We start from the raw sequence: 15,456 nt of genomic DNA on the forward strand, positions 1-15,456 counted from the left end.
TCCCCAAGATCTTGAAAGCAACATACCAAAACGCGGAGGAATATTCGCCACAACCACATCCATCAAGACATTTTTAGCTGGAATTTGATCTAAGCTTACCACCAAGTCCTTGATCAATCCAATACACTTTACCCGGCTGGAATCAAATGAATACAAATCATGATATCTTCTTGTGATGTCCAATCCCAGCCTTTCCATGATTGCTTTCGGCATTAAATTGTGCGAAGCACCCGAGTCAAACATAGCATTATGTAAAACATACTCGTGCAACCTCAAACTGATATAAAAGGGAGGAACATCATTTTCAGGAGACTCACCATTTAAAGCAGGCCCAAAAATTAATTCCGGCTGATCATCTTCTACATTTACCGTGTCAAGCATTGGATCAATATTCAGAATTTTGGAAATTTGACCTCGGTAGGTGGTGTTCTTCATGATTTTGGTCAATGGAATAGACATTTTCAGCTTTAAAATTTCATTCTCCAAACTAAATTCTAAAACCTTTTCACCTTCTTTGGCCGAAACTTCTCTTCTTTCAACTCTATCCTTCATTGTGCTTGGTGGCTGATTTACCTTATCCGCTGAAGATGATTGACTTGCTGGGGGATCAATTATATGTTTTCCTTTTGTCTGTGGGGAAGCTGAATCATTTTTTGCTGAAGTATCTTTCCTCCTCTAAATGGGATTTATGGGAACAGCTCGATTCCTTAATTGTCTCTGCTGAGCAGACAAAGCATTGAGATATCCTCTTTGGTATTCCTCCGATTCTTCCACGAGGGCTGCATCATTTGATAAGATATAATCCTCATCCTGATGTATGATGGAATTACTCACCAATTCTTCTTCTTCTGTAATATAAGTAGGCAAATCATCAGGAGTGAAAAAGTGATTTTCCTCTCCTATAGTATCACCTTCATCCTCGGATTCTTGGCTAACAAAATTCTGCTGAAGTGGAGGTTTTATTTGCTGCTGTACTGTTGTTTCTTGTGCCCTTGTTTCGCGCTGCTTAATTCTGTATTGTGGCTGCTGCGGACCTCGAAAATTAGCATTACGGATCTGCGGTTCCGGCTTGCTGAGATGAGTATTTTCAAGCAACCTTTCTACCCTTTCTACCTTGCGAAGGAGCTGATCTGATGTAGAAGCTTCTTCTTTGATTGTCACTCGCTTTTCGGCTTTCATCTTTGCTCTTTTATCATTCAAATTCGCTTCAACACTAACAACGATTTTCTGCATATCCTCCAAGGTAGGCGGATCTCTATCTCGCAATGAATAGGCCATCTCTGGATCAAAGCCATCCGGGAATTTGAGAAGTGCTGATTTTCTAGATGGTCTTAAATCATCTGGAATAGCATTGTAAACTGTGTTAAATCTGATAATGTAATCTTGGACAGACTCACCATGATTACGTTTGAGATTGTTGTACTCAGCATTGATCTGAAGTGGATCTTTTCTGATTTCCCATCGATCTAGAAACTACTTCTAAAGTTCTTCCAATGTGGGTATGCTTCTAGCTGTCAAACCTCTAAACCATTTTCTTACTTCTCCTCCGAATATTTGTACAAACAAACGCATAGTTACATCCTCTTCATCTATCTCATATAGATCAAAGAAAGTTGTCATCTTGTCTATATGCTGCTGAGCGGAAACACCCTGAGGAGTGCCATCAAACATGGGAATTTTACTCTGATAATCAGTTGGCATATCATGCAGATTTTGAGGAAGAGCAAGTGGTGCAAACCGGGCAGCCATTGCTTTAGGTAGATTGGGTCTAGGAGTAGCAGGTGGAGTAGGTGTAGCTGTAGTATGAGGGGTATAGGGAGGTGTAGGCAGAGGAGAAGCGATATGTGATGAGGAAGGAGAATTGACTGTGGATTCAGGATGTGTAACTATAGGGGATATAGAAATAAAAGGAGGATTGGTCTGTTCATGCAGAACTGAAGCCGTGATAGTAGATCCAATATTGCTAGATATAGTTTCGAGGAACTCAGCAAGATTAGTGACTTGGATATCTGTCTGAAGGTGTCTTAGGATGAAATTTTCAACCAATTTATTGTGTCTCTCGATTTCAAGGGCAGCAGCAAAATCAGGGTTGGGAACTAGAGAATCAAGTGCACTTTCAGATTTGGTTTTGAACAAGGACAACTCAAAACTCTCGTCAAAATCAATGTCTTCAAGATACTCAAAAACAGCTGGACATGAATGAGATTTGAATATATGATTAGAATCTGAAGCCAGTTTGGATATCAAGGAACAAATAACCAATCAGCCTGTGAAAACTCTCAACTAATCATCCAAAAGTTCAGAGTTTGCAAATGAACTGGGGTAAAATGCAATCGTATCTGTGTTTTTGATTACATTTCTCTATTCAAGCTGTTTCTTTGCCCCATGCAGCCTAGAAAAACCCCATTATTTATTAAAAACCCCTTTTAATCAGTTTACTAGCCTAAAATCAGTGTTCTTTATTGGTCATCTCAGCCCTTTGAAAACTTTTTGCCGAGATAGACCCAGAGAGAGCCCTCTCCTATCCTCGTAGGGCTAGCTACGAGGCTAAGTGGTTTGATGTTGCCTTGGATTTTTCCTTCCTCAGCCTGAGGCCAAATTCGAGCGCTAACATATTGGCGACCATACTGGGGAGAACATTCGACTTGTTGATTGTCTTGTCCCAGTACATGAAATCAAGTTGCAGATCTGATGCTGATGGTGGACAGTAGTCAGACACATATGCAGGCTGAACCATTCACCTGGCGACTCCAATTCGATCCAGACATTCCAGTGCTTGTTGATTCACTCATGCAATGGTGGGGTATGTGGCAAACCCTGCATGGCGAGAAGAAGTAAGAAATGAGTTAGCAGATTCTGAAATTGATGAAGATTTTTTCAGTGCCTTGCTTTATTGGTTGAAATCTCCAAAGTTCCCTTTTGAAACTAAAACTAGATTTTGTGAGTTAGTTGTTGAAAGAATCGAAAAGGAGATTCAATGTTTAGATGAGAAAATCCAGTCATATGATTTCCAAGACCCTAAAAAGTTCTTGGAAATCCTTCCTCCATCGAAACAAGAAATAGCAGACTTGCCTACAAATGTTTACATTGACAGTGTGCAGCTAGAAGCATGTATTGCAGAGTTGGGGCAGCCAACAGAGTCCGGCTTCCGCGATCCAATGGCAACATACATGGACACGTTTTTCAGTTTGATTGATAGATCAGGCTGTCTTGTACGTAACCAGGCTCATTACGTGCATGAAGGGCTGCCAGCAATTACATCTGTGTCCTGGCGGAAGCATTCTCGAGCGGCATCATTCTCAGGTTTACTTGAATGGTTGATCTGGCACTTCAGTATTACCTGATCTAGTGTTTTTACAGCAAAGTAGGGTAGATTTTGTAAATAAATAAGCAGCCAAAAGGCAGCATTTTGTTCCAGTTTCATTACAGTTTAGTTTGAAGTTTGCCGAATTAGTCTTTCAATCAATTCAGTCAGTTTCCAGTTAATAAGTTGAGTCTTCAGTTGTGTTGATTTGTTGAAATAATGGACTCCATTGCCCAATGGATGGAGGCACTGTCTGCTCTCCCAAAGTTCTGCGGTTCTTGGCACCTCCACGAAGCGGCAGCTGCCATCCCAATTGGAGCCAATGTTAGACTCCGTCTTGCTAGTCTGTTGTCTTGGAAAAGAGGAGTGCAACAAAATGTGCTTTAAAAGTTGTCTTGAAGATGATACAGAAAAAGACTCTGGTCAAGTAGTGAAGATTATGGAAGTGTAACACCAGATGTTTTCAATTATACAGCTCGTTCTCAAGAAATGAAGAAAAAGATGCAGGAAATGCTCTCTGAGATTAACAGAACTGGACTAATTGGTCAATCAGTGAATCTCTTAGCTTCAGGATCCCCTCTAACCTTGAGAAATAGCTCAAGGCATGGTTTACCTCAGGACACTGAGGAGAAGTATTCTTGCAGAAAAGTTCTTTTCCCGTGTTCCCCAGGTTCCTCAAGCATTGATGGTCTCAAAACTATCTCTGTAGGCTCTTTAGATAAATCAAGTACATTGGATTTTGGATCTTCAATACAACATGATTATGATAAGCATCTTTCTGGCTCCCCAAAATCCTTGGATGTTTCAGGCACTGTTTTTCCTCTGCTAGAGTCTGGCTCAGATGTAATAGAATGTCGAGACATGGTTATTCAAGAAGGAGCTAAAATTTCCCAGGAGGATAATCTTCTCAGTTCGGAACCTGCAAGTGAGAAAAATGGAATGACAAAGTTGAGCATTTCTGAAGAGGTGTTGGAAGATTTATCAGCAGAAAGTACTGATGATGTAGACTGTCTACTCCTGAATAAAAACAACTCACCGCAAGGGAAAGGGAAAAAACTTTGTCTTGTAGATGACACATGAGTGCTCGGATTTTTTCAGCTGTCTGCAGGCATGTGAATTATGAATGAATTGACAACTTCAGATATAAGTTGATTCCTCTAACTTTCCGGGTTTTGCTGAAATAATTGTGTATCATGTAAATCACTGGGTGAAAGCAAAACATGCTCTCTGAAAACTTCATCAAATCCAGAGGTGCGTGCTACCCATTGGGCAGGCGTGCTACCCACGCAGAGACAGGGGATTTTCTTGGGAAGCTGCTATAGAACGAGGCACATCAATGGATTTCATTAATTTGATTAGTATCGAAGGAGTTGCTACTTTGCCATACAAAAGGAAATCAGGATTTTTGCAATGTTTTGGAGACCTTTGATGAATCAAGAATGAGGGCGAGACTAAATCTTCTGTTCTACATTCATCTGCGGATGAGGTGAAAGATCAGAGGATCTTGAAAATCTACAATGCAAGGTTGATTTTGCTTGTAAGACAACACCAACATGTCAAACTCAAAATTCTTCGAGCCAACCCACATGCTTGTCGAATAAAAAATGGATAACGATGCTTTGGGGCACTTTGGTAGACTGAACTGTAGACAAGATATGAAGCCATCATATCAGAAATGTGTAGTTGGTAAATGGCTTGATAAACTGCCATCATTATTAGAAATGGTTCGATCTGCTTTTATTACAGAGGAAGCCGCTGAAGCTGAGGGAGCAGGGGCTATGGCTTCAATAACAACCCCTCGAAAAGTCACACACAAAAAAAAGAGCTATCGATTTCACCGGCTTCTTCAGGAGGTTTAGTCCATGAACAGATGAATGGCCAGGGAAAGTGCTACAAAGACAAATGTTATGAGGAGATCCGGAAATCTGTCGAAGCCCGCTCTGACAATTTGCTTTCTACGCTTGTTTTTGAGGATTTAAAGGCTGCACTAAAAGAGGCACGCGTGGTTGCAAAGGAGCTCGCTGATATCTATGACTTTGTGGCACTCTGTTTTCATCCAAGATATGAAATATTTCAACTTACAGTGCAGCTTTATACTGAGAGATTCATTCAAATGCTTAGGTTGCGAAGTGACAGAGCAAATGAGTTGTCGAACATTGAGATTTTGAAGGTAACAGGATGGGTTGTTGAGTACCAAGACCTCCTTGTAAGTTCGCTTATTCTCTGTGGCTCGCACTTGTAGCTTACACGCACCCTTCTTTGAGACTCGTTAAATTCTCAACGGCCCAGTGACGAATATCATAACTCTATTGCAAAATCTTGTGGCTCATAAACTTCACAGCAGAGAACAAGATGCGATTGCCTATGTTTATTTTTAGTAATGGGATTGACACCTGTAATGCCACCGCTTCATCAGTTTTCAACAGATTCGAGTAGAAGAAGGAGCGCTTTTCTATTTTCAGAAGAGCTGATTGTTTTTTAGTTTTATTTATTAATAATGATAAAAACAAATTCCTGGTCTTGGGGTCGATTTGTTTTCCCCCAGCGGAGTTTATTTCATATATTAAAAGAAAAAATCATTTGAAAAGGGAAAAAAAGAGAGTTCTGAGCGCTGGTGGAGGAGAGAGAACAGAGCTTTCATTGTACAGTCTTTGACAGAGATTTTAATGAAAATACACAGCTCTGGCTTCTGAGATTCCTGTGGTATGAGATTTAACATTTCTGTCCTCTTTTGTTTCATATGTAGCCTGTTATGTGTTCATGTCATTTCATGATCATTTCCATTTGAAAAAATGAAGTGTTAAGGTAGAATTCATATTTTGTATGCTTTGCCTTTAAGTTTGTTCATATTTAATGTTTTCCTCTATTTGACAAGGATTCATCCTCTATGCCCTTGTCAGATCCTCAGCAGTCTTGCCATTCCATTTAATCTCAATTTGATGTTAAAATTTCTTGCCTACCTTGCCTCAGGAGACAATCTGTGTTTTTAATTACATTTCTCTGTTCAAGTTGTTTCTTTGCCCCATGCAGCCCAGAAAAACCCCATTATTTATTAAAAACCCCTTTTAATCAGTTTACTAGCCTAAAATCAGTGTTCTTTATTAGTCATCTCAGCCCTTTGAAAACTTTTTGCCGAGATAGACCCGGAGAGAGCCCTCTCCTGTCCTTGTAGGGCTAGCTACGAGGCTAAGTGGTTTGATGTTGCCTTGGATTTTGCCTTCCTCAGCCTGAGGCCAAATTCGAGCGCTAACACGTACCCCACCACCTCACGGGCGTAGCATGCAGTACCCAATTCAAGGCCTGGAAATGTTGGCTTTTCAGCACCTCTCTCTCAAATCTATCCAAGAAGGCATCTACCTCACCTAACCCATCATAGGTAGGCAGATCTCGCACTTCCATTGGTACGCAATGCAATGATCTTGTCATCATATTACATTTTAATGTGGTTACCTCGTGTAACTTGTTCTACCATCGCTCTATCTCTTCATCCAAATCTGAAGTAGAGGAGCTTTCACGCTCTCATGAAATTCATCCATCTGCAGTGGGATTTACCTAGTCTTTCTCTCGCATGGTTATCTGGTAGATGTAGTCGAAATCGTTGTCACTTTCATAGTCGTGCATTGGCTCAGTGTAGCGTGATCCCTCAGTAGGGTCCAACAGTATTACTACGCACAGAGACTTCTTCTTGAAAATCATCTTGCACTTTTTCAAATTAATCACCCCATTCATGTCAGTGGCCCAATCAATTCCTAAGAGCGCGGGGTAGGGATTGCTATCATCAACAATATCTATCACTTCAAAGTTTGCTAGTGTGCTCGCTCCCTCAACATCCACAGTGATTCCCTATAATCACCCTAGGGGTATTATCTTTTTTTGATTCGCCATGCATAGTTGAATAGGATACCATTATAGCGTAGGCCTCCCCATGTGCTCCCATGTCTGCTTCGGTAGAACGTTCACGTCCGACCCTAAATCCAAAATTACTTGGTCCATCTCATATTCTCCAATCTGTGTGGTTAACCTCATTTCTCTTCCTGTTCTTGTATTGTGTTTTCCAATCTTTCGAACCATGTGTGGTTCTCCTTGCGCGGTCCCAACACATCTATTAATTAGTTCTTGGAATCCCTTTACACCGTTACTGTCACATAGTAGCTTGATGCACATTTCCAGGAACATTGTGAGCATCGATGGGTCCATCTCCGGCTCCGGTCTATCTTTGCTTCCTGAAGTGGAGGCATCAGCGAAGATCTTCTTAGCTTCCATAAAGGTTTCTCAAGCACGCTCCAAATTAAACTCTGCTTCCTTCGCCAAAGCTTTGCGAACCCAAGCACTATCTTCTAGCCATTTGCCTTTATCATCTCCTGTCATAATTCCACTTCGAAGCATAATGTTCACATTGGGGTCTTCCTCACGTGGCTCAGACCTCATCATCTGTATGTTGTGAGTCATGGGAGGTGGTAGCGCTCCCTTGTCATGAAGCCTAGCTATCAGCGTAGGACAATCCTTCCTCTCATGATCAAACAAGGTACAATACAAACATGATGGATGCATTGGATTTGTACAATCGCAGGCATAATGTCCTCGCCCTTCACAATTGTAGCATATCAGTTGTCTGCAACCTCTCCCCAGTCCTCCTCCACCTCGGCCTCATTTGCGCCCCTGGAACCTAGTTCGCACCATCCCTACACCCTAGGCTAGTGGCCATGTTTCAGCCTGAACCCTATAGGTGGGAGTTCTATCCATCATTAGCTCATAACTTCTACATGTGTGCTCATCGTGTCCCACTGATCTACAAAAATTACAGAACAATTGTTGCGATTTCTGCGTGTACTTTTGCAACAAATGGCAATTGTTTATAGCATTCTTTCCTCCTATTTGACAAATCGCGCACCACAGAGCAGGCACCGTGCTTGGTCCTACTTGTGCTTCCGGTCTTAATGGCATCGGTCCCCCTCCCGCAAGGTAATTTGTGAATACCAAGCAATGGTCTTTATCATGACCCTGACCTTTGCATTTCACACACCACACCTCTTCGCGTGCTTCTGGTCGGACTATTCTGTCCTGTTTTAGACTCTGCATCTCAAGGCATAAGTTTTTCAACTACGCATGGATCTGTTGAACTCCCAAGTTAGGATCCTGTATTGGGGTCTCATGCAACCTCATCGCGATCTCTAAAGCCTCTACCTGAGTTGTTAACCTTTGCTGTGATAGCGCATTCCTCAAATGCGGTGATAGTGATGCTACAAACCAACCGTGGTGTTGTCCATTCGTCAGAGTCATGTTAGCTTCACGAATCGTGCACTTCAGCCTTTAATCCAACTCCCAAGGAGTCTCGCTTGGTAGCATCATGATCTCTTTGAACCCAATGATCGACTGTGCTTCTGACTTCAACCTACTAAACTCCCTAGTTAGCGTAGCTTGGATAACCGCAATTCCTGCATTTGAATTATCACTTGAGTGCTTGATGTACCAAGTCAGCACGCGATCCTGCAGAGTGCTAACCAATGTCTCTTTCTTGATATTATCATCTATAACTCCCTGCGCTTCCCATATGGCTTTTACAACAAACCAAAACTGGTCTGGATCTTCATTTCCCACTCCCTTGAACACAGGCACCCTTATCGAGCTCGCCATATTAAAACGCGCTGGTGTCAGAGGTGGTACGGGTGAAGATGGAGGTGATGACGGTGAAACTAGTGGTGGTGTGGGTGGAGGTGGTATGCATGGAATCCTCTGCCTTATCAAATGGATCGCACTTTGTAGAGATACCTTCGTGAGCTCTTCCTCATCTCGCGGAGGTGAAATCAAAGGGCTATTCTCTAGTCCCTTACTACCTTCGTTCCTGTAGGTTTTTCCACTTCGCATAGCCCCAAACATCAATGTAGCTGCATAATCCTCTTTTCACACAATAACATTTTAATCCAAGTATTCAAGGACTTTACGTACTTACCTCACGGTCCTTTGAGGAAGCATTGTTCTACCTCACTATAGCTGACTGAAGTGTCTACTGTGAATTCATTGATAAATCCTCCTATAATCTGATCAAGCCAGTGATCAGCAGCACTCGTGACCTTATCTTCCGATGCTTCCAATCTGCGCACTAACTCTGGAGTCCACACAATAAGACCGTCAAGCTTCCACCTTCCTTGGCTATCTACTGGCTTTGCAATCCACTCATACAACTCATTAGGGAAATACGCGAAGAAAATTTCATGGATCTCTGTGTACATGTAGTAGTCTAACCACTCTTCCTTCGATAGTCATGGATTCCTGCTCTCCTGCAACGCGAATTCGTGAATTTTCCTATCTAACTAGCCTTCAATTTCATTCTTAATTGGATTCCAGTGATGTGACATCAGACATCTCTATGCAGATTCCGGTCCTGGCAATGGAACCATTTGTTGGCTTGATGGGGCCTGACCCAGGTTCAGAGTTAATTAGCCAAACAAATCCCTATACTATTGGCCCTTTCGGAAATATCCTGTGGGGTGTAAACTAAGGTCTCACCCGAAGCAGTATGGGGGGATGTTGGAACCAAGTTTCCGCACCCTTTAGATGTCTGAGGAGTCGACTTAGTCCAACTAGGAATGGCTTCACGCAGGTCACTTCATGCACTCTCCTTTCTTGCGAGACCTTCGTGCTCTGTTACGATCGCCTTCGCGCAACCCTAATTAGGGGCTGAGGTGATTTTGTGCTACCCAGGCAGCGATCTATGCTCTTTCCCTAAGTTCCACCATGGATCTTACTTATCTTCTTATAACTGTGATTTAACTTCACAAAAACAGATACCTAGCTTATACTCGCTTATTCAACACATTCATATAAGTTCGCACAGCAAATAAACATTAAACTTGCAATTCATATCCAATATATTTCAATGCGAAAAACAAGAAAAAAGGTACACAGAATGATAAGAACTTCTCTTTATTACTTCTTCAATCGGTGATAGACTCAACTCACCCTGTGCACTCAACTGCAGGAGTCTGCGCACTCAGTTGCGGACTATTAGGCCTCTACGCACTCAACTGTAGAGCCTTCTCCTACTCTACGACCCAAGACATGACCTTACACTTCTACTTAAACTCAATGCTTCATCTTCTGTTAGATTATTCGATTAGATGTCTCTACAACTTAGAGCCTCACTCTATTTACATAATTCCATGGTCTGCGAACCATGGGTAGAAATCTCAATCCGACATTACATTACAAAAGTAAGGGCGAACAACCTTATGACTCAATTACAACTTTGCGCTCCACACCCACAAATCACAGAGTCTTTACATCGGACTTAGTCAAATTGGGCTTTAAGCCCCAAAACTTGCCTTGGGGGATCCCGTGCCCAACAATACTAAAGCATAATAGGTAGCTTGATGTATTTTACCGCCACTAGGCCGAATATAATGTATGCAGTGAGTTTGGTGTTAAGGTTTATAGAGACACCCAAGGAGACACATTGGCAAGCAGCGGAAAGGATTTTAAGGTATGTCAATGGGACAAAACATTATGACATTTTGTACACAGCAACAACTAATTTCAGACTGGTTGGTTACACTCACAGTGATTGGGATGGAAGTGTCAATGACAAAAAGAGCATGTTAGGATATGTCTTCCATTTGGGTTCCAAAGCCATTTCATGGGCCTCCAAGAAGCAACCAATAGTGTCACTATCAACAGAAGAAGCTGAATATGTTGCAGCAACAACAACAGCATGTCAGGGAGTTTGGATGAGAAGGATGTTGAAGGATCTTCATCATGACCAAGAGGGAACGACAACTATTTTCTGCGACAACACCTCAGCAATTGCATTGTCAAAGAATTTTGTCTTTCACAAGAGGACCAAGCATATTGATGCTAAATATCATTTTATTATAGTGTTGATTAACACTAATGAAATTGTGTTGCAACACTGCAAGTCACAAGAAAAATTTGTTGATATCTTCACAAAACCATTGGCATGTGAAAGTTTTGTTTATCTCAGAAACTGTTTTGGAATTGTCAGTGACGAAAATTGTGATTAAGGCAGAGTGTTCAAAATATTAATCCCAACCACCGCGTTAAACACCCTGACAACAACCATACTTGTCAAAAGTATTTTTGCAGGTTGCGTCTCTGTTTGAATATGGAAGGATTGAAACTAGAATAGAAGTACTGCGCAAATCCTTCCGAAATGAAACAAATAATTTAATGCATTTAATGTATTTTGGTAATTAGATATGGGCAAGCATTCATTCTGCGACTATCGCCCACACTCCATAAACACCTACGCGATTCTGATCACACTCAACAACAACATCATATTAATTATTTTCTCTATCATGCATTAATGTAAAAATTGTATGTTGAGATAAATATGTATGTAAAAGTTATTTATGAGAGTAAGAGAGTTGGAGAGAAAGAGAGCGAGAGTCTCTGAGGAGAAAATGGTGGAGCAAATTTTGGTGGGCGCGTGAAAACAACAATTACTGTGTTTTACTATCTGCATGAAGTATAAATCATTGTAAACCTTTGTTTTACTTGGTGAATGAGCCGCAGTCTCATGTGAATGTATTTTTCATGATTTAGAATTCAATCCAAGGTTTTTATTGTGTTGCTCCAACCTTACTTTGTTTTACTCTCTGTTTTTTCCATGAGTGAATTCTGTAATTTTTAAGTCTCTGTAATAGTTGCGCCAAATCAGCTTCGTGAAGAGTCATAGAGTTGCGCGAAATCAGCTTCGCGAAGAGTCATAGAGCTGTGCGAAAGTAGCTTCACGAAAGTCATACCCCTATGCCTCTACGCATATTTTTTTAACACTGCACACATATTTCTAAGTCTATGTAATACTTGAAATTCTACTTGAAAAGATTGCTTTCCAATGGTTTACTCGAAAAAATTGAAAGGATTTCTTTGTTTTCCAATTGCTTACTCGAGAAGATCCACATATAAACTTGTGAATTAAATCCTGATCTTAATGAAGGAGACTAAGGTTCATGTGAATGTTTGCAGTAACAGTTCCCATGGAGTTCCTTGTGATTTTACAATTTTGTTTCACAATACAAGATCTTTTCTCTACTTTTAGCGAAATAAGCCATAAAGTAAGCAAAGAGAGTAAAATATCAATATTGTATTTCAAAAAATAAACAAAGCATATGCACTAAGAATTTTGGATAAATACAGTTCAAAACAAACAAATTTGATCCAGGTGTTCTGGAATAAGCCATAAAGTAATAGTCTAAAAACTGGCAAAGACTGTAAAATATCAATACTGCATTTCAAAACAAAACGAAAGCAAACGCACTGAGAATTTTGGATAAATACAGTTCAAAACAAACAAATTTGATCCAGGTATTCCGAAATATTCGCTTTAAATATTCAAACTCACATGCGACAGAAATAATTGAAATCTCTAGGTTGTTTTATCGAATTTGTTTCTTTAAATGAAAATGTATCATATGGAATGGAAATGATAGGCTTCACATGCTAGTAACATAACTGATTCACATTAATATATGTCAAGCATTACATAATTTATAAAATCTTGACGGAACAATTTCACTGCAAAGAAAAACAAGACAAGCGCAGGGAGAGTTTTAGGATTTGCAAGAGCCAGTGGGATAGTGACAGAACAGTTTCACTACAAAGAAAAACAAGACAAATGCAGGTAGAGTTTTGTGTAAGATTCAAATTCTTATTAAGATAAAAATTTCCACTGTTCACTCAATTTGTCAATTTAGAGGAAATTGTATCAGATAGAAAGAGAATTAATTGCTTTACATGCAGATTCACACAAATTTATGTTAAAAAGCACATAATATGCCGAATTCCTTGTCACTTCATAAATTTGTTCACCTTACAGCGTATTTTATCTACTTTTCGTGAATGAGGCATAAAATTATGGTTTAAAGACTAGCAAAGCTAGTAAAACAATATTCACTTCATAAATTTGCTCACCTTACAATGTATTTTATCTACTTTTTGCGAATGAGGCATAAAATTATGGTTTAAATACTAGCAAAGCTGGTAAGACAATATGTTCTTCACTGCAAAGAAAAACAACAATCAACTCTTCACTGCAAAGAACAACAAGACAAAGGCAGGGAGAGTTTTGTGTAAGATTCAAATTCACATGCTATTAAAATAATTGAAAATTTCTAGTTCCTTACTGAAATTGTTCATTCAAATTGTTAATTTAGATGAAAGTGTAGCTGATGCAAATAAAATTAGTTGTTGTACATGCAGATTCACACTCATTTATGTTAAGAAGCACATAATACCTTTTCAAAATTAGTGAAACAAAGCCAAATTCCTCTTTATTTTACAAATTTGCTTCACATTACATCATACCATTCCTACTTTTCACTTTTCATGCACCAAGCCATAAAAATCTTATTTAAAGATTACCAAATGCATTGCAAAACCAAATAAGGCAAACACAATGATAGTTTTGTGTAAATACTTTGCAATAAAACAAACTTTATACAACTGTCAAATATTCACTTCTATTAAAATTCAAATTTAGTTAAATTTAACATATTGATTGTTAGAGCCTAAATCTACCTCAAGCTGAGAAAGGTAGGATCCAGGGCCAACATCAAACCATGCTTAACCTAGTAGCTAGCCCTACCAGGTCGGGAGAGGGCTCTCTTTGGGTAAATCTTAGCAAAATATGATCACTAAGGGCTCGAGATGACTGATATAACTACTGATCTTAGGCTAGGTATATGTGGAAAAGAGTTTGATTGAATAAAATGATGTTTTTGCTGGCTCAAATGGAAAAGTAGATTTTGGGTGCGGCGAATGAGGCTTAGTTTTGCGGAGATCTCAATGGGGCAATGTAGGCAACTGATTTTGGCACTTCAAATCGAATGAGGTGGAGGGATTAGATAGGTGAGGAGTTGAAGAGGGCAATAGAAACCATGGATCCTCTCCAAACAACTGAAAACATTAAGAAACTAATGCAAACCTCAAGTAGAGCACTGCAACTTCAATGGATTCTACTTACACTCTTGTTTGATTTAGTTAGGAAGAAACAAGATAGATAATGTCATACATAACACATAAACAAATACAAAAGAAAGCACTGTACCAAAACAAAATGCCAAAAGGATCCCAAAGAGTGCTGCGAACCCTGGTCTCAATTCCTTAGCCAAAATGTTGATATGAGTGTACAATGAAGCCCTTTGCTTTCTCAAGAGTCCAACCATGCTAATGACTGAAAAAATACATAGTATAGACAAACCATAGCTCATCCTAGCCTCTAGGGGTCGACACTAAGCATGTGAAAAAGTCAAACTAGCAAAAGACAGGCGAAAACAGAGAATTCCTGGTCAAACTGGGCCAAATTTCCTCTATGCGTCGCGCCTGATTCTCTATGTGTAGTGCTTGTTTGGAATCACTTTTCGAGGCCTTACTTGTGCTAAAATTTGCTCCAAGTGTGCTTGTTGGAAAGGTCTGGCTGTCTACTTTCCAACCCAAGTGAATTTTTCAATTTGGCCTCCATTTGCCCCTCCAAAAGTCAGTTATCCCAACACTGCTTCCTCTGTGTCAAAATAGGGGCAGTGAGGTCATTTTTTGAGTGTTTTTGACCTTTTTGAGGGCTCAAAACCTATCCAAATTTCTTGGCCATTGGTAGGCAAAGATATTTTTCCATGCCAAATCCAAAAATGCTGAGTTTTTGTGATTTGGAGGCTCCTATCAAAAGCGAGCACCAGGTGGCGCGACGCATAGGGCAGAAAATCCTCTTTTTTGTGCCAAAAATTTCAAAAATGCAAAACATGCCCCAAATTTTTTGAAATTTGGGCTGAGTCTTCTCTATCAAGCATTGTTGGGCCAAGGAATCCTCAGCCAATATCTAAAGTCCTTCATGCTCCATTCGCCTCTTTGATGCCTTCTTCAATTTTGCCTTTAAGCTCCTGATCCTAGCTTCGCACACCATATTCCTTGACAAATAATGATATGCCATGTTTCTCAACATATTCTTCTCATTGATGGCCTTTTATAACCTCCTCTCCAAGTGGATATTTGCTCTTTCAAGCCATGACTCCTGATCAACATTAACCTCTTGCTCAAGTGAAGTGAGCTCCACCCCCCTCCTTTGGGCAGCTTGGTGATTCTCCCGAATGTTTTGCAACTCCATAATCACTTGCTGATCTTCAGGCTGCTTATTTCTTTGC

The 15,456-nt window shown here is 40.2% G+C and overlaps 1 protein-coding gene across 1 annotated transcript in view; it reads left to right on the forward strand.

Moving 5' to 3' along the window:
- Window positions 1-5,174: 5,174 nt before the first annotated feature.
- LOC149249418 (peroxidase 12-like) overlaps window positions 5,175-15,456 on the forward strand; it is a 112,030-nt gene continuing 101,748 nt past the window's right edge. The window contains exon 1 of the mRNA XM_089452853.1: window positions 5,175-5,510. Coding sequence (XP_089308979.1) covers window positions 5,175-5,510 — 336 coding nt within the window. The remainder of the gene's footprint in view (window positions 5,511-15,456) is intronic.

Source organism: Pinus tabuliformis, chromosome 7, assembly GCF_031772625.1.
Source record: "Pinus tabuliformis cultivar Carrire ecotype Pingquan chromosome 7, CPIR1, whole genome shotgun sequence".
Classification (NCBI taxonomy): Eukaryota; Viridiplantae; Streptophyta; class Pinopsida; order Pinales; family Pinaceae; genus Pinus; species Pinus tabuliformis.